General features: G+C 36.8%; 1 protein-coding gene across 6 annotated transcripts; it reads right to left on the bottom strand.

Annotated features, from left to right (window-relative positions):
- Positions 1–393: 393 nt before the first annotated feature.
- Positions 394–27,800, bottom strand: NDC1 (NDC1 transmembrane nucleoporin). Of its 6 annotated transcripts, none has more exons than XM_058175136.1 (18): positions 27,732–27,800; positions 25,851–25,971; positions 25,175–25,276; positions 24,620–24,800; positions 23,615–23,753; positions 21,229–21,337; positions 20,135–20,186; positions 19,097–19,229; positions 18,755–18,847; positions 18,316–18,397; positions 17,419–17,577; positions 15,198–15,455; positions 14,965–15,083; positions 13,044–13,094; positions 12,658–12,721; positions 3,769–3,869; positions 2,106–2,266; positions 394–705 (listed from the first exon to the last, which is right to left on the bottom strand). In XM_058175136.1, the coding sequence occupies exons 1-18, from the start codon at positions 27,762–27,764 to the stop codon at positions 642–644; spliced, it is 2,022 nt and encodes a 673-aa protein (XP_058031119.1). In that variant the 5' UTR covers positions 27,765–27,800; the 3' UTR covers positions 394–641. The 6 variants fall into 6 exon arrangements, with proteins under 6 accessions (XP_058031119.1, XP_058031120.1, XP_058031121.1 ...); XM_058175137.1 differs by having other exon boundaries at positions 21,229–21,334; XM_058175138.1 differs by having other exon boundaries at positions 27,626–27,759.
- Positions 27,801–27,848: the final 48 nt, after the last annotated feature.

The following is a 27,848-nucleotide window of genomic DNA, read 5'->3' as shown; positions in this document are numbered from 1 at the left end:
GAGGACAAAGAAAAGCCAAATTCCCAGAGATGTTATTTAAGCAACCCCATGAAAAAAGTTCCTAAGGTTTCAATAAAGTATAACAAGTACAGAACAGAATTAGACATCAGATTGTTCTTTTGGGTACAATATGTTTTAGACAGTTGATTCTGATAGAAGCACAAGAAAACGTAAAAGAACATGGTAGACTACGCCTGTCTCTAGTCAATGCCATAAACTATGGAAGCCTATTTTATCTGTATGCACTTGGCAACTGGGTGACAATCAGATCTGTGTGAATTTATCTTTTCTCAACAGTTACCAACACAAAGTAAATCACAGAGGACCAAGAGCTTCAAGAAGTATATTAAAGCAGCCATACATAAATCAAAATATTATTCAATTAGTCCAAAGTGTATGTAGTTTAAATATCTTTTTATTATACAAAATATCAGAGTAAAACAATCCAAAAGTTTAAAAAATACGTGTATGTCATTACAAAATACATACACATCAACTTATGAGTTGCCAAAAAGGTGGGGGGGGGGGAAGTACATATTTGAGAAGCCAGTATGATAGATCAAGTCATTTTAATTTTGTTTTGACCTGATATTGCTGCATCGTTACTATCCATCTCCAACAGTATGTGCAATTTGGTTTCTCTATTCCTTGAACTCCAAGAACTGCTGCAGTCTTTTCTTATGTTCTAAAGACACTTGCACTGCACTAAAGAGAGAGAGAGAGATCAGAAAACATACTTTGCAAAACTTGTTCCAAGATGCATTAAAACACACACTATAAAAAGTTGTGATGACCTCCTGGAACATTTTTCTAAATAACCTTGGCTGAAGAAAAGGGATCTGAAATAAGAAAATTAAGAAAGCAAATTCAGATGTGAGTTATTTCCTCCAATCCTAACATGGCTTTAGCCCTATTCAGACATTTGTTAAGGATGCATGTCTGAAGAGCTCCTGCCTCCAGAGGACAGCCTCTAGAGAACCTGCCTTGCTGGCTCTACTCCAGTCTTTCCACACTGAACGTAAGGATCTCAAGCACGTTAAGCTGAATGTACTTAAAGGTAAAGGTAAAGGTTCCCCTCACACATATGTGCTAGTAGTTTCTGACTCTAGGGGGCGGTGCTCATCACCGTTTCAATGCCGAAGAGCCAGCACTATCTGAAGACATCTCTGTGGTCATGTGGCTGGCATGACTAAATGCCAAAGGCGCACAGAACATTATTACCTTCCCACCAAAGATGGTCCCTATTTTTCTACTTGCATTTTTTATGTGCTTTCGAACTGCTAGGTTGGCAGAAGTAATGGGAGCTCACCCTGTTACATGGCACTAGGGATTCGAACCACTGAACTGCCAACCTTTCGATCGACAAGCTCAGCATCTTAGCCACTGAGCTATGAATGTACTTAAGCTCACTCCGAACTGTTTTCAATACAAGGTCAGAGGAAGCATAGACTATTTTTTGCCTACTTTTTTTAGATAGGTAAAACAGGCTTAGTTGCTGCTGCTGTTCTTTTAATGCTTATTTAATGATATAACAATGCATTAAATTTCATTGTGATGTTCTAAAGGTGCTTTTTCCAAAAGGCAACTGGCCTTTCTTGCTTTTTTTCTTTTTATATTCTTTGCAGTCATCCAGTTTTATTCAGAAGACTATACATCCTTCTATTCCCCACCAGTTAGAATCGAAGAAGCTTTTTGGATGAGAAGTGAAATGTTTTCAAAGGAAAAAAAAACACCAAAGAAAAAAGGCCAACTACCTTTTGGAAAAAGCTGTTTGGAACAACCATGATCTGGATCAGGGGTCTTCAACCTTGACAACTTTAAGACTTGAGGACTTCAACTCCCAGAGTTCCTCAGCCAGCTCTGGGAGTTGAAGTCCACAAGTCTTAAAGTTGCCAAGGTTGAAGACCCCTGACCTGGATGATTGAGAATCTCCATAGACATTTCAATGTGATGATTAAAGTCCATCTTTTCTTCAGGAGCTCAAGGTAGTGTAGACAGTGCTCCTCCCATCTTTCCCAGTAACAATCACGGTTTTCATCCATCCATAATATGCTTTAGAACATTAGGAAATGAACACTAACGCAGTTTAGACACTTCAAACTCACTTTAAATGTTCTCCAAAGGTGGTGGTTATGCGATAGATTGCAGTTTTTAGTGATGATCTCAAAGCAAATCGAAGGGTCTTGTAGGAAGTGTCTGCAAGATTTCCTGAAGTTTTGGGAGGTTTGCTGGAAACATGAGGAAGTTTGAAGTGTTTGTCGATAACCTAGAATGAAAAAAAAATCCAATAAAGAAACATACTGACATTTATAGGCTTACGTAAAAAAACCTATATACTGCTAAAACTCTTGTCTGTTTGTAATCTTCAATTAGCCAAAATAGGATATTATAGGGCACAGGTGTCAAACTCGCGGTGTCACGTTGCTGTCAGGTGACGTGTCACGATGTTTTTTCCCTTCACGGAGCTGGGATGGACGTGACCTGCGTGTGACGCATCCAGCCCATTTGACACCCGTGCTATAGGGCAATTATTTTTTAATCAACATACTTCAAATGTGCTAACTTAAAGATTGTGTACAAAACCAGGGATTCATTACATCTATGGAACTGAATTTCAAAGGCTTTCAGACCAGTTGTATTTGCAAACTTTTGACTGCTGCAGGGCCACCAAACTCAGCCACATAATTGTTATTTCTGATACTTCCTGCCAGTTTCCCACAACCAGAGTCAATGGGGAAGCCAGCAGGAAGCCGAAAGCCACTCCTGCTCCCAGTGCTTTTTGCCCATATGTCATTGTTCTATTTCTCTGTTTGGATAAAATAGTATCTCTGAAAGATCACCCAACACATCATGGGTCATTTAGTAAATACTAAATGCTCATCAAACGTACTAAAACAATTCAGAAATCAGAAAGATCAAGATTCTAAAAACTAACCAACATAATTCAATTCTTAAAAAACCCACAATATTTCTCTTATGAGAAAATGTTAAATATGTTAAGGCATGCTTTAACTATAATTCACTCAATAAGCCAGTCAAACAATCAACCAACCACATTGTTCATGCTAAGTCATAGTCTACAGTCATTATCAATCAATCATGATTTACAAATTTCATATCTACTAAGCCAAAATTTAGTGAACCACATGATCCCTTATTGCAACGTGCAATCACGGAGAAAATCATGCCCAGAAAAATAACTAAGCTAATACAAGTTTAATAATTTTTTGTGGCTGTGCAAGTTCTTTCCATGTCTTGTCCAATGCAAACCAACTGCGGTAAGCCCTAAATGATGAAAATGCTAGTATCAACTTTGGAGGCTAAGTCCCATGAGGAATAGAATTACCTTTATCAATCAAAATACTGTTCTAATTCAAGACTTCCAGAGGATAAAATTCTTAAATAGAAGAATGGGTCATGCATGCTTTGCATTCAAATGTGAAAAAATTGTTTCAGAAAGTATGAGGACAGGAAGAAAACATTTGTCTGCAGCTCCTTAAATCAAATATGAATCCTCCAGGGAATATACAATAGCTTTAGCTATGTGATCTCCAAAAAAGATACAGCTGTTTTAAGGAGCTGCAGAAGGAGTGCTACAGTCATACCCTTAAAAGCACCTTTTTGATTTTAGTCTAACCAATATACCCTCTTTAACCATAGGAAAAACATTTAATAGATTTTAAAAGAAATAGCAAATTAAATAATTTTTTCTAGTAGTATGTTATGGCTTCATACTTCTTTTCTGTGAAAAGAATTAAGGCTCCTTACCTCCTGAAGAGTTAGCAAAGTACTCAGAATTGCTGGCAGTGTTGTCTGAACAACACCATACCTATCTTCAATAAACGAGGCTGCTACAAGATGTGATAAACCTTCAGGAAAAAAAGAGTAATTTTTAATTCCAACCGGTTAAATATCATGAAATTTAAGATTGCAGTGTTTTGTCACGGGACTCTCAATTTGCAAAATTTTGATTTTCATTTTCACCAATCTTCCCTTCCAACAATGTAAAACCAGCCTTCTCTTAACTTGGACAGCCGCTGGATTCCTAAATCTCAACTCTCTGAATTTCCCAGCCAACATGGTCATCGCGAGAATTCTGGGCGTTGAAGTACGAGTACAATCACAAGAAACATTTCAGGTACTGTAACAAATCAATATGCTCAAAATATGCACAACTGATATTGTCTCGCCTATGTACCTTCAGGAAAAATATATCAATCCTCTCCTCAGGACTCCAGAGAACAGAGATACGGAAGCTTGGTGGCCCTTCCACTCCTCAAAAGCTAATGTATTCTCCTCAACCTGTGGAAAAATTTTAAGCTCAACTCTGCCAAAGCCCAATTCGAAAAAAATCCCTCCTCCCTAATCATGAAACTGGTAAGAAATTTTGAATCAGCAGAGTAGAGAGTCTTCTCTGATGCATAGAAGACGAGACCACTGCCATGAGCTACTGAGACGCTTCCCTTCTTAAGATTACTCAGACTGCCATTGAGCAGTCTGACTTGGCTAACAGCATGGAATCCTGTAGCTGAATGCCCCACCCTAATACTCCTTAAAAGGGCCCCAATCTTGCATCTAGTCATAAAAGTTTGTCAGAAATCAAGGTAGGTGGTGAGGAAAAAAGATATTTGGGATCTGCAAGAGCAGCTCAACAGGTGGAAAAGGCGAGCAGCTACCTGTTGTGGTCCGCCAGCAGCCTACGGAGCTGCAGCAGACAGTGAGGAGGCTGGGGAGGACAATGGGTCAGTCCTGCAGTCAGTGGAAGGTCTGGACGAGAGCTCTGCGTCAGAGACAGAGATGGGGCCAGGGCCATCTGGGAGCGATGCATGGACTCCAAAGCCTCCAGAGGCGGACAGCAGAGAGGCAGAAGAGCCTGTTCCTAGTGCATGCATGCGAAAAGCTGCCAGAAGGCAAGAGCAGCTAAAGCAAAAAGGACAACTCGGGAGTAAAGCCAGGAGATGACTGGCCCCTCCCATAAGGCTTAAAAAACAGAAACAGCTCTTGGTCTTTTTGTAGGAAAGCAACGTTGCTACAATTGTTTCTTGTTTCCTGTTTCTTGCCAAGAAAAGCCTTTGGCAGGGTGCCAAAGAAGACAAAGGTTTGTGATAAGGCCGAAGGACTTTTTATGTAGGACTTTCTTTTGTACTTAATTTGGACTAAGCTGAGAGTGAAGTAATTCTCACCTGTTCTAATAAAATATGTTTGTTTAGGACTGATTGTGTCTGGTAATAACTACTTGGGCCTAGGTCACAACACTATCTATGTAATCAACTACAGTACCTATGGCAAATTCAAGCAGATACAGCTGCCTATGGCAAGCAAGCAGCAGGTATTAGAAAAAGCAGAAAGAGCTTCCAAATTCTTGGCCACTCCACCTCCAAAGAAAACAAGATTTTTTCAGGGCCTCTTTACTAAATTTTACTGAACACGTTCCAAAATGTGTTACAAAAATCTTAACAAGGTGATTTTTTTTCACCTTCAGAATTCAATTTATATCCAGGTTTCTAAGGGAGAGATTTTCTCAATCTCTTGTTAAGGCTTTTATGAAAACTGTGTGGCAGCCATTCTTCAATAACAGTGGAAAATTTTCTGCCTGGTTAGATTGTAATAACTCCAAATTTGAAACACAATTTTTACAAACCCCTGGATAAGTAAAGTCCCAAAGACTGGGTAGATGAGCTATTAGATCTGAAGAAAAGCAATACCCTGTACACTGGTCTACCGCTTGTCTCCATACGGATCTAACCTAGTCTACCGAAAGTTGACCTGGGAAACAGGTAACAGAAAAATGTATTGCAACTTTTCTTTTTTCTTTTTTCATAAAAAAGTTTTATTTTTACAATCATATCAAACAGCTCATCCAATGTAGTTATATACAATTAGTCGGGCTTACCCAGTCACCACCCCCCTTTTTAACACTCTTCCCTCTTCTACCTTCTTCTACTTTCCAGACCTTCCTCTCCTTCTCTTATCTACATCCTCTCCTCCCTCCACCCTCCACCTTCCTTCTCCCTCTTCTACCCCTCTTCCTTCCTCTTCTCCTCTTTCCTACCTCCTACTCTCTCCTCTTTTCTCCCTCCCCACCGTTCTAAAATAGTAACTGGGCAGACCCGACCCTACATTAATTATATTTATACATCTTCAATAATCCCTGTACATTAACCATCACTCCATCCTCTACCCTCAACCTCCCAATTCCCCTCCCCCTTCCCCCCCCCCCATACCCCCACCTCCCAGAACAAAATGCAGGGTATCAAAACTAACAATCATAATCCAAAATAATTCCTAAATTATAATCTCTAGTCACTCCACACATAATCACACTCTCAATTCCCCTCTCCTTCAGAAATAAATCTAATACAAAATATTTCCTAAATTTACTCATATGCTATTTGATATTTTTTTATCTGATACTTATTTTGAATATAATCAATCCACATTTTCCATTCTAAAATATATTTTTCTTGTGTATAGTCTTTCAAGTGAGCAGAAATTTTTGCCATTTCTGCCAGATTTGATACTTTGAGTGTCCATTCTTCAATTGTAGGTAATTCTTCTTTCTTCCAATATTGAGCAATCAAAAGTCTTGCGGCTGTTATTAAGTTCAAAATCAATTTAGTCTCTATAGCTGTACAATCCATAATTATTCCTAGTAGAAAGAACTGCGGAGTAAACTTAATCTTCTTTTTCAAAATATTCTGCATGATCCACCATACTTTAATCCAAAATGCTTTAACTTTTTGACAAGTCCACCATATATGGTAATAAGTGGCATCTTCACAATCACATCTCCAACATTTAGCCTGTACATTAGGATACATACATGACAACTTTTTGGGGTCTAAATGCCATCTATAAAACATCTTATAAAAATTTTCTCTCATATTTTGCGCTTGTGTAAATTTAACATTCCTCACCCAAATTCTTTCCCAAGTTTCCAACATTATTGGTTGCTGAAAATTTTGTGCCCACTTAATCATACAATCCTTAACCAATTCAGTCTCTGAGTCTATTTCTACTAATACATTATACAACCTCTTAATATGCTGTTGGCCTTGATCTCTCATTTGTTTTAACAAATTATCCTCTGTTTGCTTAACACCTATTTTTTGATCTAATTTCCATCTAGCTTGTAATTGTCCATATTGGAACCATTTTTCCCTTCTTCCCCCATCTTTTCTCTGGATTTTAATTGTAATTCCCCCTTTTCCATACAAAGAAGTTCTTTATAGGTAATTACCTCCATCTTTTGATATATATTTATATTTTCTATCATGTGTCTCGGGATTGCCCATATTGGAATCTTTCTATCTAATTTATATTGATATTTCCTCCAGACCCTCAATAATGCATTTCTAATTATATTATTTTTAAATATTTTATCTACTTTCTTATCATATAATAAATAGGCATGCTACCCATATAACAAACCATAACCTTCTATATTCAAAACTCTTTCCTCAGTTAAATTAATCCAATCAGTAATTAATAAGACAACTGCTTCATAATACAATTTTAAATTAGGCATTTTAAGACCCCCCCCTTTCCCTTGTGTCCTGCATTATTTTTAATTTTATTCTTGGTTTTTTGCCCATCCATACAAAGTTATTAACCCCCTTTTGCCATTCCTGTAATTTGATGTCATTCTTAAGTACCGGTGTCATTTGAAACAAAAATAGAAACCTGGGCAAAACATTCAGTTTTATAGCCGCTATTCTTCCCAGCAAGGATAATTGTAACTTCTTCCAATTCTCCATTTCTTTTTTGTATAATTTGACATTTGAAGCTGTAATACATATTCCTAAATATTTAACCTTTTTAACGATTTCAAAACCTGTAGTTCTTTCTAACTCTTCTTTTTGTTGTATATTCATATTTTTAGTTATCATCTTTGTCTTTTGCTGATTCACCTTAAATCCAGATACTTTACCATACTGACCAATTATATCTTTTAAACCAGTAGCTGAGTATATTGGTTGGGATATAGTAACAACCAAGTCATCTGCAAAAGCTCTTAATCTATAATCTTGATGTTTAACTCTAATTCCCTTTATTCGATCGGAACCACGTATTTTATTCAGAAGAATTTCTAAAGTTAAAATAAAAAGTAATGGGGACAGGGGACATCCCTGTCTCGCCCCTTTCCCAATTTTAAAAGTTTCTGTTAACCCACCATTTACTATTATTTGTGCTGTTTGCTTCTGATATATTGCTTTAATTGCATGGATAAAATAATCCCCAAATTGCATTTTTTCTATTACTTTAAACAAAAACTGCCAATCCAATCTGTCAAAAGCTTTTTCAGCATCCAAAAAAAAGAATGCCGCTGAGACTTGGTTGTTTCGTTCCAAATATTCAAGTAAATTTACAATTTGCCTCACATTATATCTCATCTGCCTACCCTTAATAAATCCTGACTGATCATTATGAATTATTTGATTTATCACTGGCATTAATCTATTAGCAAGTATCTTGGCAAATATCTTGTAATCAGTATTTAAAAGTGATATAGGCCTATAATTCTCTGCTTTAATACCATCTCGATCTTCCTTCGGTATTAAGAGGGAACATCCCCTCCCATTTGAATTTTATTAAATAATTCTTTAAGTGATTCAACCATCTCATTTTGTAAATTTTTATAATAAACAGCTGTTAAACCATCTGTACCTGGTGCTTTACCGATTTTAAGTTGCTTAATTGCTAACAAAATTTCCTCTGAAGTAATTAATTGATTCAGTTCTTCTCTTTGATTTTCTGTAAGCTCACAAATATTTTGTTGTTGTAAATATCTTTCTATCTCTGTATCATCAATCATATCCCTAGTATATAACTTACTATAATATGCTAAAAATGCTTTTTTAATCAAGTTCTTTCGATAAACTTCCTTACCCCTATATTCTATTTTATCAATCGTTCCGTGATTTCTGTTTTTTCCTTATTAAATAGGCAAGCCATCTTCCTGGCTTATTGGCATTATTAAACGTATTATGTTTTACATATTGTAAATTAATTGCTACTTGATCTGCCATCAACATGTTAAACTGACCTCTTAATATATTTATTGATTCTTTTATTTTACTATTTCCTGGGCTATTTATCAATGTTCTTTCTTTTTAATTTCCTCTTCCAATTCCTTTTTCTTTTTCTGCAATTTATTTTTGTATTTAATATTCATTTGTATAAGATTTCCTCTCATATACGCCTTGCTAGCGTCCCAAATCATCTCTATAGATGTCTCTTTTTTCATATTCATAATAAAAAATTCTTTCATTTGCTTTTTACATTCATTTACATTTTGTTCATATTTAAACAAATTCTCATTCAACCTACATGATCTCCTAGCCTCCTTTTCCCGATCAAATTCAAACCAAACCGGACTATGATCACATAGAGTTCTTGAACAAATCTTAGTCTTCTTCACTCTAGAATACAAATCATTAGAAATCAAAATAAAATCAATCCTCGAAAATGATTGATGCCTGTCAGAAAAGAAGATAAAATCCCTCTTTTCTGTATTATGTTCTCTCCAAATATCTCTTAATTCCAAGTCCTCCATCATTTCAAAAAAAGCCTTTGGTAATTTCGCCCGGCTTGAAATCTTCCTTAAACTTTTTTTGTCTTTTTGAGTATCCAACACACCATTCCAATCACCCATTAATATATATGATTTATAATCCCAAAATACTATTCTTTTATGTAAAAACTTGAAAAAAAATTCTTGTTGTTGATTCGGAGCAAAAACTCCTATTAATAATATCTTCTTTCCCTCCAACAAAAGTTCAATAGCAATGTATCTTCCTTGCTTATCCACCTCAATTAATTTTGCTGATATATCCTTCTTTATATATATAACTAAACCATTTTTTTTCCCCAAAGAGGACGCAACAAAATGTACTCCCAGTTTTGAGTTTATCAAATATTTCTGGTCTAAAGATCTAATATGTGTTTCTTGTAAACAGGTAATGTCATTTTTAAATTGTTTCAAATAATGAAATACTTTCCTTCTCTTCTGTGGTGAATTCAAACCATTAACATTCCAAGATAATAGTTTAATTGCCATTATCGGCCAAAGGAAACTTTTGGAACACCAGCCGCAGATCACATTTTGCTTTAGGCCTTGCTCCTCCCACTGTTTCCGTTGTAGTAGTTGCCAGTTGTTGTTGTGCCTTCATCTCTTGTTCCTTGCGTTTAGCAGCAGCTCTTGTCAGCCTTTGTTCCTTTGAATCTGAACCCGTCGTAGGTATTTCCAACACTTGTAATAAATCTTCTTCCATCACAATCTGTTCTTGTACCTGCTTCACTTCTCTTTCCTTCACTTCAGCCTCCCTTCTTCTAGCTTCCAATGGGGGAAGACTTCCAACTTTTAATGCCTCAACATAAAATTCTCTTGCTTTTCCAACTGTATTGAGACGATGTACTTTCCCTGCATAATATACTATTATACCAGTTGGAATATCCCATCTATATTCAATCTGACGTTTTTTAAGTTCATTCACCAGGAAGGCAAATTCCTTCCTAGCCCTTAACATTTTTGGTGGAATTTCCTTTAATATTAAAATATCTTGACCAGCAACCTGAATCTTCTCCCCCTTATATGAGGCTTGCAGAATCTGATTTCTCACTGTTCTATTTGTAAAATAAATAACAACATCCCTTGGCAACTTTTTTTGCCTTGCTATCCAAGAATTCACACGATATATTTTATCAATTTGATAAGCCATATCTGCTGGACGGACTGCTAATATCTCAGCAAATACTTCAGAAAAAATTTCCCTTAAATTCTCTTCTTTATTCTCTTTCAAGCCACAGATTCTTAAAGCAAATTCCATATTTCTATATTGTATCAAAACTATTTCATCATCTGTTTTTTCCATTTTACTTTGAAATTCATCCATTTTATTTTCTAATTTTGAGTTAAGTTGCTTGATTTCTTCAACTTCCTCTTCTAATAAAATCACATTTTTTGCCAAACTTTGTATTGCAATTACAAATCCTTCTTTATTTCCCACTTGAATTTCTAATATCTGCTCTTTCATTTCAGACATCTCATCAGTTATTACTTTAAATTTTTCTTGTATAAAGTCCTTTAAGTTCTCTTGTAACGCCTCTAAATTCAATGTTCTAGTCTCTGCTGTATGAGCTGGAGAGGCACCAGCTGATGAAATTCCAGAGCCCTTTGTTACAGTAGACTTTAATTGTTTGGCTGCCATCTTCTATAAAATTATTTATTTATTTATTTATTTCCAACTTAATATTCACTTTAAATCTTCTTAACCTCTGAGAAACACAGTCTTTTAAAGCAATATTTAAAAATCTCCCCTAGATTCTATCAGCAGGCAGCAAAGAGTTAAAGTAGCAAATAACATGCAATTTACCAGCGGCAGACGGCAAGCAATAAAAGTATCACTTTCGCTTTCCACTCGTTAGCTTGTTAACAATTCGCCTCCATTTTCTTGCTATTTTCAAGCTTGTTACAAAGTAACGGGGAATTGGTTTGGCTACTTGCATAAAGTTCTCCCACTTTCGTTCTGTCCGGTATAATCCTTTATTGTCCAAAATAAATCTCGGCGTTTGGTCGTGGTGATTGGTTCCGCCAAAGCAGAAAAATCCTCAGATCTGGAGCACTTCAGGTTGCTGGAGGGAACTTAACCCTTCTAACCCTTTTTTTCTCAGGGGCTTTAGGGAAGTTCTACCTCTACCCTGCAGCTCACCTCCTCTTCTTCTCCCGAAGAGGGGGTTTTTGAACCGCTGGACGGCAGATTTAAGCTGTCCTAGCGATTCCACATAATCCAGAGATTGGTGATCGTAAAGATCACCGCCATCACCTATGGTGCCAAACAGGAAGTCAAAAGTATTGCAACTTTTCAATAAAACCCCCACTGATAGGGTTAGGCCTTTTAGTCCTGTAGGACAGGGATCCTCAATCCCCGATCCATGGACCAGCAACGGTCCGCAGCATGCCAGAAACTGGGCCATGCAAACAAGTGAAGCCCCACCTGTTGGGATCCAGGCAGCATGTGAAACCACGCCCCCTCTGGGCCATGGGAGAAGCTCTCTCCAAGGAATCAGTCCCTGGTGCCCCAAAAGTTGTAGGGCATGTGTGTGTGTGTCTTAAAAAATCACCCAAAGATGAATCTGTGATATTCAATTACCTTAAAAAACAGGGCAAGTAACTGATATAGAACCGAGGTGGTGCAGTGGTTAGAGTGCAGTACTGCAGACTACTTCAGCTGACTGCTAGCTGCAGTTCGGCAGTTCAAATCTCACTGGCTCAAGGTTGACTCAGCCTTCCATCCTTCCGAGGTGGGTAAATGAGGACCTAGATTGTTGGGGGCAATATGCTGGCTCTGTAAACTGCTTAGAGAGGGCTGTAAAAGCACTATGAAATGGTATATAAGTCTAAGTGCTAAGTGCTATAAGGCAATGTGTTACTTATTTGAGAGATGTTTCCAATATAAAGAGATTGTTCCAATTATTTTCTGATTTTTTTAAATTTTTAAATCTTGTTTAAGGGTATGGGGAGTTTGGTGGTTCATTAAGATTTTAGTATAGTGTTTTACTGTTTTATTGTTTATTTTCTAGGTATTACTTTTGTAATCTTCCTTTGAAATATAATACAATGAAAAACGCTTTTTAAAAAATGAACATATTATTTACCTTCCAAAGCCCAAATATGCATTTGGGTATCCGAAAACAGGGCTTGGATTGATGCTTCAGGGTGCTGAAGAGTAAAATGTTTTGCAAATTAATCAATGAAGTTAGCTGCAGGTTCTCAATACTAATAGCAAATTTAATCATCAAGAGTACTAAATGTGTTAATAGTTTCAATGTTCAACCGATTAATTCTAATATCCTTGCAAACCAAGTTGCTGGTAAATTAAATCAATTATCAAAATTTCAATCAGTAGTTAAAATGTAAGTTTCCAAAGTACCATTTCAAAAATCATTGGACAAAATTTTAATTTAAGGATTAAAGAAAAGCATTAATAAGAATAATTGCCTTCCTAAAAAGGCCAATCATTGACTTACGCATGCAATCTTACCTTGTTGAAAAAATACATTATCAGGACTCGTTTCGACAGGAAATTTTTGATCTAGAAGAAGAAGAAATCTATGAAGCATTAAAGAATATATGCAGTAGTTCAGAATAATATATAATTCCAGTTGTAAGTTTTAATCAAAGCTTTTCTGCTATGCAGGTAGTCCTCGACTTAAAACAGTTCATTTAGTGACCTTTCAAAGTTATGACGTCACTGAAAAAACTGACTTATGACCACTTTTCACACTTATAACTACTGCAGCCTCCCCCTGGTCATGTGATCAAAATTCAGGTGTTTGGCAACTGATTCATATTTATGACAATTGTGGTGTCCTGGGGTCATGTAATCACCTTTTATGACCTTCTGACAAGTGAAGTCAATGGGAAAGCCAAATTGTATTACTAACTTAACAACTGCAGTGATTCACTTAACAACTGTGGCAAGAAAGGTCGTAAAACGGGGCAAAACTCACTTAACAAATGTCTCACTTAGCTTAGCAACAGAAATTTTGGGCTCAATTGTGGTCGTAAGTAGAGGACTACCAGTACTGGGGTGGACATTAGGGAGCACAACTGGAATTCTAAGAGTATATAGAATCATTGCCTATTCTCAATGGCCTGAGGGACACTGTCAATTAAAAAATACATTTTTACAAAAACTTAAACTATTTTTTATTTATTTATTTATTATTCAAATTTGTATACCGCCCTATCTCCCAAAGGACTCAGGGCGGTTCACAGGCATATAAAACATCTATATACAAATTAAAATAATCATTAAAAAACTTATTCTAATGCCCAATTATTAAAAATGGAAATATAAATATTAAAACCAATTTAAAACCCCTATAAATTTAAAATCTAAGCCAGTCCTGCACAGGTAAATAAATGTGTCTTGAGCTCGCGACGGAAGGTTCGGAGGTCCGGAAGTTGACGGAGTCCTGGGGGGAGTTCGTTCCAGAGGGCGGGAGCCCCCACAGAGAAGGCCCTTCCCCTGGGCGCCGCCAGACGACACTGCCTAGCTGACGGCACCCTGAGGAGTCCCTCTCTGTGAGAGCGGACGGGTCGGTGAGAGGTATCTGGTAGCAGTAGGCGGTCCGGTAAATAACCCGGCCCTATGCCATGGAGCGCTTTGAAGGTGGTCACCAAAACCTTGAAGCGCACCCGGAAGGCCACAGGTAGCCAGTGCAGTCTGCGCAGGATGGGTGTTATGCGGGAGCCACGAGGGGCTCCATCTATCACCCGCGCAGCCGCATTCTGGACTAACTGTAGCCTCCGGATGCCCTTCAAGGGAAGCCCCATGTAGAGAGCGTTGCAGTAATCCAGGCGAGACGTCACGAGTGCTCCCTGCAGCTCTCTCTACCAACCTAGCTGGACCTGCATATAAATATGATGCTATCAGTTATGTTCTGCAACATGGCCACCTTTAATTAAAATAATCTTTATAAAATATCAGCTGAATCAAGGAGCTTTGTGCTAAGACAGATATTTGGGTAACTGGAAGGACTGCTTTGCCTGATCCTGAGCTATAAACATACCCAAGTCTTAAAATGATTGGAATTAATCCTTCCTATGTAAAAAAAGAAAAGAAAGAAAGAAATGCACTATATAAGTACACCTGCTTAACAACCACTCATTCAGCGACTGTTTGAACTTATAGCAGCGCTTAGCAAATGGTACTTATGACCAGTCCTTGGAGTTCCAGCTATTGCAGCATCCCTACAATCATCACAATCTGGACACTCAGCGACTGACTTGTAAATATGATATTGTAGCATCCAGTGGTCACATGATCCCCATTTGAGATCTTCACGCTGGTTCCCACAAGCAAAGTCAATGGGGAAGCCAACAGGAGATCACCAAGGACCACCTGTAAAGAAAATATACCATGCAGACGAATGTATTGTTTGATTCATAGTTAATACCTGTTCTTTCTTGTTCTGTAGCCACATATAGAAAGAACCTGGCTCTGCTGCTTCCTTAGAATCTTTTGCAACCACCATCACTGGGTGAGGTTCATCGGGGTAGCCTGACAATTGCAGATCTGTAAGAAAAATCCATCCCGTTTTTTTAAAAAGTTATTTCTTTAAAATAAAGTTCCTTAATAATTATCTTACTGGACGATCAAGATCAAAATTGACATAATAATATTTCCTACCTGAACTTGATGTCCATAGTTTTGGTCCTCTTCTCATAATATGGGGACTTTGGACAGATCCATGCCAAGGAGAGTTTAACTCCAACAGTCCAGATTTATGACCCAAAAGGGAAGTATTAAAAGGTGATCCTAAATTGCTTCCAAGATCAGATGCAGGTGATGTTTTTAAGGGCAACAGAGACGATTTAACCAGGGAATGCATATGGGCTCGAGGAAATATGCTGGTCCTTGGCGTCTGAAATGAGCTTTCTTCAGGAGCTGCTCCAAGCAAGGAATCATATTTTAAAAAGCTATATTCAGGATGCCTTGCACCAACAAAATAAGTGGCAGCTGCTAGCTTAGATGCAGCGAAAAGCGGAGTTAATTCTTTTTGTAACTTGTATGAAACACAAAAGAAAATTACTAGTACAATTTCCACTAAGAAAAGCAAGACTGCTGAGCTCTGAAGTGGCTGTGCTAAATCAATATTAAAATATCACTCTTCTCGGAATGGGCTTGATGAAACAAAAATGATTTTTTTAAAGAAACATCTTACTACTATCCAATATTTTGCATTTCTAGATTCACATTTTGAAACAGATTGTGGAAGTAATTTAAATAGATATGTACATATGACTTTATAGCAACTGAAGTGATTATTATTAAATGGTACTGCAGAAAGGACATTTACAAAGACAGATAATGGGAGAGTGACTAAATATATTGTGGTTGACTTAGCATGTTGTCTGATCTCCGGCACTATGGTTTATAAATTACAATTTATAGCTTAATTTGAGCTTCTTCAACAAGCCATGGTTAAGACAAGCCATGACTTATGGAAAGATGTAAATTCAATCATGAATCTCCAAGTTACACCTGGAGATTATTTGATATATTTTGATCATTAATAATGTCTGGCAATATAGATATTATATTGAGAGTGCAGAATAGAAATGAACAGGGTTTAAAAGATCAAAGTAGCTAGGAGCCTTTCAGTCTTGAGATCTTTGAAGATTATTTTAGGATGTTATCAGAAGGAACAGGGTCCATTTATTTCAGGAATTTGAGAGTAGAATTGAGAATGTGAAATTATTTCCATTTTAACTCTGACTCCCTCATCAAAAGAAGTGGCCCCGAATATTTCTTTTGAGCTGATTTGGAGTTATTGTGGACACTCAATAAGAATGAGAATATTTGCTCTCAAAAGTGTTAATTTCTTGAATTTGGAGTGAAAAAAATCCAAAATAACTAAAACATAAGAATAACTGAAATTAGACTACTTGTATGTAAATCTCTGCAATGCAAGCTCTGAGAACTGCAAATGAGATGCTAAGGTGCCACATGTGGACTACAGGCTACAGGTTGTGGTATAAAAATTAAAGATCCATGCTTCTGAGGTTCTTTAATTATACTTGTCATGATTATCGTTGATAACGTGGGCTGAATAAACCCAATGTATTAGGACATAGACCACAGCAATATAAATTGCCACAATGATATATCTGGGTACCGGTAGCTCTCAGCTTGCAGCCACTATTGGGACTGAAAGTCATAGGCTGAGGCACCACATAACCAGGCCTGATTTTATAACTGTTTTTATGGTGATTGTTAAGCAAATCATCTGGTTGTAGATGCAAACCATTCTCTCGAATGGGTACTTTTGCCAGAAACTGGCAAAAAAGTCACAAATTGTGGTCACGTGACTGTGAGGCAACCAGTCATACATGTCAGCTGGTTACCAAGTGTCCAAAATGTAGTTATGTGATTGCTGGGGGAAGAGACGTGACATGCTTTCGTTATGCCAATGGAACTATGCCAAAAAATTAAATCTAAAGCAGTGTCGGCTTTGGAAGCCATACTAGGCCGAAGGCTTCCACATGCTGCTACTTTCCCACACAGGAAAAGCAGTTCATTAGAATGTTGCTTGTTGTCAGACAAAAAAAGTTAAAATGCCAGTGAAACAGAAACCCACTCTGATCTTTTTCTCACACTTTCATGAATGCTATATTAGTACTCTAGCCAATTCTTTTCCTAATGCAGTTCTTTCCTGTCTGACAGACTTGGTGTGATTTAAATGCTCAAAAAAATGCCTGGCTAAGGCTACCAGATTTTGATTGTACAAATCCAAATGACCACTAGATGGCAGCAAAGAAATATCTCTATCGCTTTGCTGCCACCTAGCAATCATCTAGATCTTGGCAACTCAGATTTGGTAGCCGTTGGATTAAACATTGTCCATTACCTGGAGAACTGAAGGACTGTGTCAAGTCTCCTGCAGATGGCTGTTTCAATCTTCCATTTGCAGCTGCAATCTCTTGTTGGATTATCAGCTTTTGTGTCAGATCACTTAGTAGGTTCAAACACTCCCCGCAAATTGAAGTCCAGTTGTATGGATGCCCGCCTGTCAGAAATACACAGAGTGCCAATGAGTACCTATTACAATAACCTAAATAGTCCCTTCAATTCTGATTCTTTGATAACAGATTTGGAGCAGAAAGAAAACCACTTATTTGACAAAAACATATTTTAGTAATACTAATAAATAATAATTTGTTGCAACAGCATCAATCAACAATGTGAGATACAGTTTTCTAATCTAATATACATAACCAGACAAAATTCAATGGAGGAATGTGGAAGTACAGAATTTACATCCCCATACAATATAAATTTTTAATCAGGATTCTATTGCTTCTAAGCTGTTAGGCTATCAGAATCAAGCCCATGTCAGAAGTGATATCCCGACATATTATATATGGGTTTACTGACCAAAAACAATTTAGGAAAAATATGCAAGGTATTGTAATTATTCTAATTGCCATGTTCTATTTTACACCTCTTTATGTTTACCAATGGACAAAAAGTACAAATAATTTTCTTTTTAAGTCTTAAGATATTTTCTTAGTCAGTTTTCTTCTGACCATAAATTCCCAAAAACATATGGTTCTATAAAAAACTATATAAGTAATGTATAAGTAAATTTTATAACTAAATATTCATAATAAAATAGTTATGTCATGCTCACATCCAAAATATCAAATGCAAACAAAACTCTTCAATTTAAATAATAATCAGTTTATTTCTCACTCCGTATTACTTCCCTTTTCATTTAACAAAACATCAGTATTTTTTCAAGTACCTGGTTGGCTGAGGCTAAAGACCTCTTGACGACGCACAGAAGAATATTGAGAAAGAAACATCAGGTCCTGTAAAGCCAAAAACTACAGAGAAATTTTTTTTAGAAATAGTGCAAAGCTGGCTTAATTTGCTTTTTATTTTCCAGAGTTGAACCATAATCATACAAAGTTTCTTTTTAAAAAAAACTTTAAAAAGAACAATCAGAACATATGGTTAGATTCACAAATTGATTTAAGACAGAGTAGTTTGGCTTTGATAACAGACAAATGCCAATCTAGCTTCTGTAAGTAAGGGTAAGCTACAGCTAACTTGTAATTTTGACAATGCCAACCAATAATAAAAACTTGGTTTTGTTGCCAAATTCTCCTTGTATTAATTCTGTTATCATCACACATGTAATCATACCGACTGGCAGCCTCCATATCCAACCAGAGACATACCTTTAAAAGGGGTGGAGGGTTGCTGTTTAAGATTTTAGGTAAACATTGGTCTGCTTCTTCTGCAAAAGTTGGTTGGATAGGAAAGTGATGTGCCTGAAAATAGAACAGATACTGCGGCTGAAGCCATCTTTTATTGATGTCACTTAAGGCATAATACTCATTTGCAAGCTTGCAAGCAAAAATCAACAGATTGATGAGAAAGTTAGTAATTCAATATAATGCAATGCAATGATGTTGGCTTTATTATAACGGAAGTTGTATTAAACAGCGAGTTTTTGAAATGAAAGCTATTTTGAGAGCAGGGATAGTGTGTTTGGGTAGCAGGGGGCCTGTGACACCCACCTCAGTTGAAAAAATTCTGAAGAGAAGCCATGCAATGTACCAAGTCATGAGGAGAAACAGACCACACAACCAGCTATGATACAGAAGAGACAAATCCAGGAGACCAGCCACTGTGTCTAGAAGAGGAAGATTGCTGAAAGACAAATAAACAAATAAAAATGAACAGTTTATTTCCTTCCTACAATTTGACGGGTGTGACATGAATACATAAGCAATTTATCAAAAGCACAACTTTCTGAGCCCTAAATACAGTATAGCCAATCCTTGACTTACAACTGGTTGCTTAGCAACCATTCAAAGCTAGACCTCCCCAAGGGAACTTGTAAACTAGTCTCTATGGTCACATGACTGAATTTTGGGCATTTGGCCAAATATGATGGTTTGCACAGCCACATGAATGCGTATGACTTTTTTTTACTGAAAACTGGCACTTCCAATTTCTTGCAAAATCAGCCAATAGCAAACAATTGGTTCACTTAAGAAATGTGGTGTTTGTTTAACAAACATCATTGTAAAATCAGGTTGGTCACATGAGTGATCTGCTTTACGACTGTCACGACTATAGTGAACAAGCTTCATTACAATCAAGTTGAGAACTACCTGTAAGTTATGTAAGTGAAAAAATTGAATATTCAAAGATGTGTTTTGAGTACGTTTGGGTGATGATTGCTAAATATATTGTTATTGTATTGATATCATCAGAAATATTTTAGAATATGTGTATGCTGTTTTTTAGGAAAACCTTTTTAAGGAATTTACATATTAAATTCAAACTAATGTTTCACAAAAGTAGTTTATAGCTCTACTGGATTAATGCTGTCACCTGCAAATATGTGCCCCTTGAAACTGTTGTTCTTGGAATATAATCCCTTCTTGGAAGCACTAAATCCTCATCAATAAAACATACTTAAAAAGCAAACTTTATCCTATACTTCATCACAACCTGTGAACTTAACTGGAAGCACTTATATTGCTTTTTATAGTTTACAGAGTAGGGAAGATACAATTCAACATAAATACATGTTTATAGGTGCTAACCTATCCGTACGAAGGCTCATTGTGGTCATTATCCATGTCCTTGGAATATAACCTGAGAAATAGAAATAAATAGAATAATCAACGGGTAACATCACGGGCATATACTGCTTTGATAAATTATGCAGAACTTTCAAACAAAAAAATATACTGCCAATACAAAACTCAAAAAAGAATTTGTTTTTTAATATACTGGTCTGGGTCCAAATTCAGTTAGAATAATCTGAGCGCTATCAACAGGGCAGAGTTGGTTATAATAAACCTGTTCCACTGATTTCAAAGTCTCATTATGTCAAGATCACAACCCAATATAAATACCTTCTTACATATATAGGCTGCTCCAACTGAATTTGAACCCTACAGAAAAAGAGACATCTTCCTTCTGTGACATCTTAAGGGTGCTACCAATACTATCAAAATGCAAACAGAAGTATCAGGATGGAGGGGAGGGGAGGGGAGAGCAATCCTGGTTTCAGATCACCATTTATAATCAGACTCGCATTTTACGTTATTCACAACACACAAAGAAATGTTTCTTGCATCTTGTAGCCAAAACATGTTTTTCTATGTTCTATTAACTTGGACTTCTGAAGTCATAGTAATGGACTTCATCTGGTTGAGTTGCCGAAAACTAGCTGCTATACTTGGCATAAATAATATTATCACACAGGACAATCTTGTTGTATTCCCCCTAATGGCCAGTTTTTCTAGGGGGCCAGAATGATATAATTAGTCAAGGCAATCAAACCCAGACTTGGGAGAACTAGGTTCAAGTCCACTCTCAGTCATTAGCAGAATCAATCACTCTCTTCCATCTTATTTCACAGGGTTGTTATGTGAGAAACAATGATAGGACATAATCTTGAGCTTTTGAAAGAGGGCACCATATACAGTAAATGAAATAAATAGGCTCCTCCCACATTTATATTGCCCATTTGGATATACAGAAAGAAAAGAAACAGCTGCAATAACTCCTCTTCCATTGATCCCAGGACCAAAAGATTAGATTCATCCTGCCTTAAAACCAACCTCAGTGCCTCACCTCTTTCTATTGTTTTGCAGAACAGGAAAGGAATGAATAAAGAGGAAACTCTTACCAAAGAAGTAATAAGCAGCACAGAAGTTCCTAACCATATAAAACGACTCCACACAACTATGTTTTGCCAGCAGTGGAAGAGATCTTCTGAAGCGCAGATACTTGTACTGCTGAAAAAGTTATATACAAATATTTCTGAATGGAATATCATATTGAACGTGAAGACCTTTTCATGCTTTAAATTGGACAATCTTCCAATCCTGCCATATTATAGGAGCTTGTCTGATAAAGTTTCAGATTAAAGTTCTATTTTTTTCCCTGCTTTAATACAGTAAAATATTTATTAGCTAGGGATAGGACTCTAATTTACACATTGCAGCTAAACATCAATATACTTTTTATAACTGCTTTATTGCTTTGTGTCATATACCATGACAGGCATTCAGTACATGTGTACTTTGACAAAAGTCCATTTTTTCATACATTTTGACAGTAAAACATAGGGTTCCATGCTCTACCATGGTGTTCTGACCCAGCCTTAGCAGAAACAAGAAAAAGACTCTTTGTCACGAAAAAACCCTGTTTACCTCTTGTGAATTAATTGCATTCACCCACCGAAAAGTCCAGGCAAAAGTCCTTCAAGGAGTTAATTGCAGTACAGACCTTATCAGTTCCTTGCAATAATTGCAAGGCCTTAAGCTCCCAGCCGAAAGGCTGCAAAGTAAGTTCTGGCAAGCAGTCTTTGTGGCATGAAACACAATGAGCAAAACCTTCAGAAATACGAACTGTTGTCTCCTATGACAACCATTCCCCTTTCCTTCTATTTATTCCCCAGCCAGGGAGGGCCATTCAGCATTCATGTATGCTTTGCTTCCCGAGTTGCTCACCTCTTCTAACTGCTCTGCACATACATACATCTGGAACAGGACCCAGCTGTTCTTCCTCCTCACTCATATCAACCTCCAAAGGCAGCTGTCTCATTGGTGGCTGCAAATGTCGGACAGCCCTGGCTCTATCTTTGCATCCGACGCAAAGATTCCATCAGAGCCTTCCAACACTGGCCCAAGTTCCTCCCCAACCTCATCATCCGAATCTGCCGCCAGCTCTGCTGGTAGTTGGCAGGCACATATAAAGTTAAGGCTATGCTAAGATCTTCCCTTCATCTAAGAAACAAAAGTGTATTTTGCACACAGCAGCATATTTGGTAGTGGAAATGATAAATATCAGATATATTTGTCCAAGTTTAGAGCTCACTCCTGCCCCATATTATTGATCAGCCACTTTTCACAACTTCTGTACGTAGAACCACTTTTTCTATACTTGAATTTTAAATTGCATTAACATTCTTTCCACTTCATGTGAATTCCTGCAGCTGTATGTCTGGTTCCAAATTTTTAAAAAAGAGCCCAGTCACATCATATAACAGGTTTTCCATTTCTGGTTTTCCTGATGACTACGCAGGTCTTCCAAAATAGATAAATCTGATCTAGAAAAATTAGAATATTCATTTTTTTCAATGAGTAAAACAATTCTAACAATGTGCAAAAAATACAAAGGTTGAAATTCAAGGAAGCTGTTCAAGCATTCCAAACATTTAAAACAGCATTTTGGCTGTTCTAAAATTTTCTGATATAAGTCATAGACTAAGTAAAATAAACCAAATATATTTAATTCAGGTTAGATAAAGATTTTCCCCATCAATCAATAAATTGCTAAAATTGACCTGGAGAGTCATTATTGAGGGAAAATAAAGATATATATCAAATAAATAAATACTCTTGCTAGCTATATACAAATACATAATGCTCTTGTTCTAACTTGACATGTACTTTTAGGCACTATTCTCTAGATAACATATGAAGAGATTCTGCTATCTTCATAACAAAAAAGTTTACAATACGTGAGTAAAGTTGCATAAAAATCCTAAGGTTTTAAGGTCTTAAGGTTGTAGCTGTTTTTATACTTGCTTTTTCAATCATTGCATAGGGAATTAATAGGAGTGGCTTATAAATAATGAAAATAAATGATAACTCCCAAGTAGCAGTTGCAAAATTGCCTAACAATCCCAAGGACAGATTTTACAAACACACAAAAAAAGACAGAAAACATATTGTTCTGGTTAACAAGTCACACATACATAACATTGTCCTCATTAAATTGTATCTCCCTATATGCAACCTTACAAGCTGAAACATCACAACAAGCCATTATATGACTTGATTATGCTGGTTTAGGGTAATATGTGAATGTATCCTATAAAAGAAACCACAGCATAAAATCTCAGTGGAAGGGTTTATCTATCCTGCTAAAGCGAAGTCTGCATTGGCTTAGTCTAATGTGTGAATATTGTAGGTATTTTTTGAGGAAAGTTCTTTTCCTGGACATATCCTGGCCACTATTGCAGATCAGATGTAAAGTCTTCGTACACTTGTATTTTATGAACTTACTTGTATGGCAGGAAATGGGAGGTAGTTCAAATTGTTGACAAGATATCGGAGACTGTAACTGTAACCCATAAAAGCTCCAAGGAGTAAAAGGAAGAGATGATATTCATTCAGGCATGTGTGAAGGGTAGCATCAGCAGCACTGCAGCAAAACAGCAATTTTAAGTGTTTGCATGCAGTCACACAGAACTCTATTCTTTGCTTCACTTTTAAAAATATAGTATCTGATTTTGCACTTCTTAAAAAAGATCAAGTTGGAATGTTGCGAACTTCCAGATATGCTGAGATCAGAACTCCAGGAATTTCCATTTGTTAAAGTTCAAAAACATCTGGAGATCGTGAGAATGGAGAAGATTAATTTAAATACATGAAAATTTGGTACTTTTGGAAGGGGTAGGAATCCTCTTTTTTGTAAACTAATTCCCCTTATTTTAAAAAACAAAACAGCAAAATTTCACGCGAGTTCTCTCCCACAGCACAAGTGTCTTAGCACTATCTGACAGGGATGTACAAATATTACAGGACTGTAATTAGCTGCAGTGAAAATGGTTTTTTTTCTCAATGATTAATGTCTCAGAAGCAAGAAACCTCAACATAACTTCTACTCAAAGGTAGCCCAAAGAAAATATTTCTGCTTACCGCTGCCAATGACTTCTTACAATAATTTAATCCTAAAGAAATTGGTCTGAACAAAATTATTTGCTTGATTTCCATACACTTGAAATGGAGGGGGAGGAGGACAAAAAAGATCACTATTGGCCCTTTTTGTACAGCATATATGAATAACTAAGTCATTAAGGCCAAAAACATGATGTCCAAACCCAAACCTGCATTCTCTCTTTGCATCTACTATGGCTTGTCTGCTGCTGGCACACAAAGATCAGAGAATTGACCAAAAAAGATCCCTGAACAAGCCAAGGTGTGTAAAGAGTATTTTAAAATTTTTGGTAATGCTGTTTTTATTAATTTTTACATGTTATGTATAAACGGAAAGTTTTGGGATTATACCTTTCTGTAGTGGTAGCTCTGCAGGGCATGGACAAAAAGAGGAACTTCCCCTTGGTCATAACTGCAGCACACCAAGCCACCAGCATCCCCATCACCGCATGGGCAATTGAATGGATCACCTGCTGTGGGTGGATAATCTTGCTTATTAGGGCTAATCGGGAGCAGTGAATAGAAGGCACAACTGCAAAGTAAAGAAAACAACATTAACCATCTCCTCCTTAAACCACTCCCTTAGGTTTCCCACCTATTGCATCATGTTCATGCCAACTATGGCATTCCAACCACCACCATTTATTTTAATATTAGATAGCTCTTAACATGAAAGGTATTCATATTCAAACCTGCCAGTCAAACCACCTTCAGAGAAGTTTTTCAATGATAAAGGCCAGCTTTGTGAGAATTCTTAAGATACTGACGATTCAAGAAACAATTAGGATAATAACTCAATTTCTCTTTGGATTATAGAATAAGAGAGACCCCAAAATGAAGCTTTAAAATAAGGATATATTTAAGACACTAATCAGGGCCATATTCAATATGGCTTTCAGTACCCACCTGCGTGAAACTGAACATTGAAGACATTTATTACCAGTATCACCACCGACAGCAGTAGTATGCAAAAGATCACATAGGATGTATACAAATCATTGAAAGAATCTGGAACAGAAAAAGTGAATTCCTTTTGAGAAAGGATTATAAAGCAGCTATAACTGGAACAGTTTAGGACTTATGAATCTGAATAATGCCCTAAGAGTCTCTGCACTGAAGGTATTACTTAGCTGGATAATGAAATGTCTATAAAAAAACAGCCAAACTCAAACAGCACCAGAGACTCCATAGTTTCTAGCACAATTCTCAACTCCGTGTCCACCGTTGCATGTTCAATCCATGCATGCAGGAGAAAATTTTAGCTGCCTTTCCCTGAATCTTAGTTTTATCTAATTTTAGTAAAAAGCTAAGAGCTGGCGAAAGGCAACTAAATTATTCTGGCAGTTTCTTTTAAATTGACAAGATTTTGTCAGATGGCTTTTTTAATTAACTAAACCTCTAATTAAATTAATTAGAGGTGATCATAAACCATGATCAGAGATATGACAATCAATCTGAAATGCTGCATAAGCGTTATCAACATAATAAGTACAAAGCAGTATGATTAAAATACAACAAAGTACTATGCAGCAGTATTATTCTGCAGCGTGGTTATCCAACATTGGGTACATTTTGTACATACCTGTGATCCACTGAATTGGATGGAAGAGGTCAATACTGGTAATGATAATGAACACCGCCACACACAGAGGAAGTAATAGCACAGACCAAGCAATGCTTGCTGCTGCTCTCCATCTTAAAATCTAGGGGGGGGAAATGCACTTTGTTTCCATAAATCTACACACAAATTACCAAATAAATTTAGATCAAACATTTGCAATTCTGATAGTTGCAGAAAGATAAATGTGATGTTTCAAAATAAAAATTCAGGTCACATTTGGCTAAATATACTCAGTTTTATATAAAATATGTCACATAAATCCAAACTGAGATCACATGAAATAACTTAAATAGTTTTTAACCTGAGATTGTTATAGGTCACCTGAACAAGGGAAGTTAATTTGAAATTAACCTAATCCCACCCCTCTAGCACCCAGGAATGGGGTAGAAACAGGGACAAAATAGGGCAATTTCAGCATAATCAATTCTTTCGGGGTTTTTTTTAAAGTCATCTACAAATTCCCATCCTTTCTCACACCATGGGCAGGATGACCTAGACCCCTACCAGGCTTCCACAGACTTTATTTTAATCTTTTGTATTTCAATAACAATAAAAGAGGAAGCATGAATTTGCCAAATAGTGTAAGTTGGTCAAGGGGCCAGCAAACAAGGGGGCCCCTCAGGTTAATCTATTAAAAACCTTTGTCTCGTTCAAACTAGATGCAGTATGGTGCACAAACACATCCTTAAAATACATTACAAGTGGCAAATTCACTAAAATCATCCAGAGACTGTGGGAAAAAGGGCACTTTTATAATCATAGATGATTTCAATCTTGGACGTCAGTGATCTCAGAATCTGTATAGGCAGAGTGAAGCATACAGGAAAAAGAGAGTTATAAAAATTCTGGTTCTGATTCTAAAATTCCATTCACAGAGCTGAACATTTACAATTCAAGTTCTGGTAAACTTTGTTAGTACATGGGATTATTGTCTAAGAGGTTCTCAAAGGCATGTACAGTTATCAATCCACAAAAAAATCTGTATTTGCCCACCACAGGAAAACCAGGCCAATTGTACCTAAAACAGCTTTAACATACATGGACAGCATTTTATTTAAAAGCACTATCTACTATAATGAAAAGGATGGGGAAAGGGGGATCAGTCCATCACTTTTATTGAGACTGGTTACATTTAACTCTTTCTCTCCCTGACCTGCTAGTTAACCTGAACATTGATGCCCTTCATGTGTGTGTAATTTACTTTGGGATTATTTTGGAGGATATTTTAAATTTATCTTATTAGAGATGCTCTAGTAGATAAGCTTTTTCAGTTGCAGAACTGAACAAGATTGCATACTGATATAAAGCATGCAAATGCAATATTGATCTTACTGAGGATGAATGGGATAAAAATATAATTAAATGTACCACAATACTTAGCCTTCAGATTCCCAACTCCCTGTTTTTCAGATGTGTTAGTATTTGCACATGTTTGCATGGAAAACAACTGCCTTATGACTTAGCTTCCCATGTGAATCCAGCCATTGAAACCTGCTGACAGCATTAAGGCTCCTTTCTTCGTTAAAAGCAAAGGATCTGCAAGTGGCAATACCAGGATTTTTCACGGAGGGAAAAAAAAATGTCCAGCTTAATAGAAAATTAAAATTAAAAAAGCGTGGCATCTTTATATTTTCATATCTATGTTGAGTCACTGCAGGCGCATGTTGACATGAATCCCCCAAATGCATACAGTAATTGCAGATTCTCGTGCGAGAAAGCAAGTACCCTTTACACACTTTCGAATCACGAATCATTTATTCGTCGCAGTCACGAATATGTTGATAACCGGCGTGCACGCTTAGCCTTTAGGCGCGTTTAACACGAGCGCGGCATTATACATACACTGAGCTGTTCCCGCGTTGAAACATCTCCCATCGTGCAAAAAGGCAATGAACGGTATCGGTTCCCGGATGTACACCCAGCAACCACCGCTCTCCTGCCAGCAGTAGGGCAATAGCT

Source organism: Ahaetulla prasina, chromosome 3, assembly GCF_028640845.1.
Source record: "Ahaetulla prasina isolate Xishuangbanna chromosome 3, ASM2864084v1, whole genome shotgun sequence".
NCBI lineage: Eukaryota > Metazoa > Chordata > Lepidosauria > Squamata > Colubridae > Ahaetulla > Ahaetulla prasina.
Note: the sequence above shows the minus strand (reverse complement) of the source record. Positions and strands in the feature narration are given on the sequence as shown.

Excerpts from the sequence above, each read along its gene's own strand:
- NDC1 (XM_058175136.1), bottom strand. The coding sequence starts at position 27,764 with ATGGGAGATGTTTCAACGCGGGAACAGCTCAGT. Across the intron at positions 20,187-21,228 it reads TGCTGCTTATTACTTCTTTG|GTTATATTCCAAGGACATGG; the intron begins GTAAGAGTTTCC and ends TCTATTTCTCAG. Across the intron at positions 15,456-17,418 it reads ACAGTCCTTCAGTTCTCCAG|CTCCTGAAGAAAGCTCATTT; the intron begins GTAATGGACAAT and ends TGCTTGGAGCAG.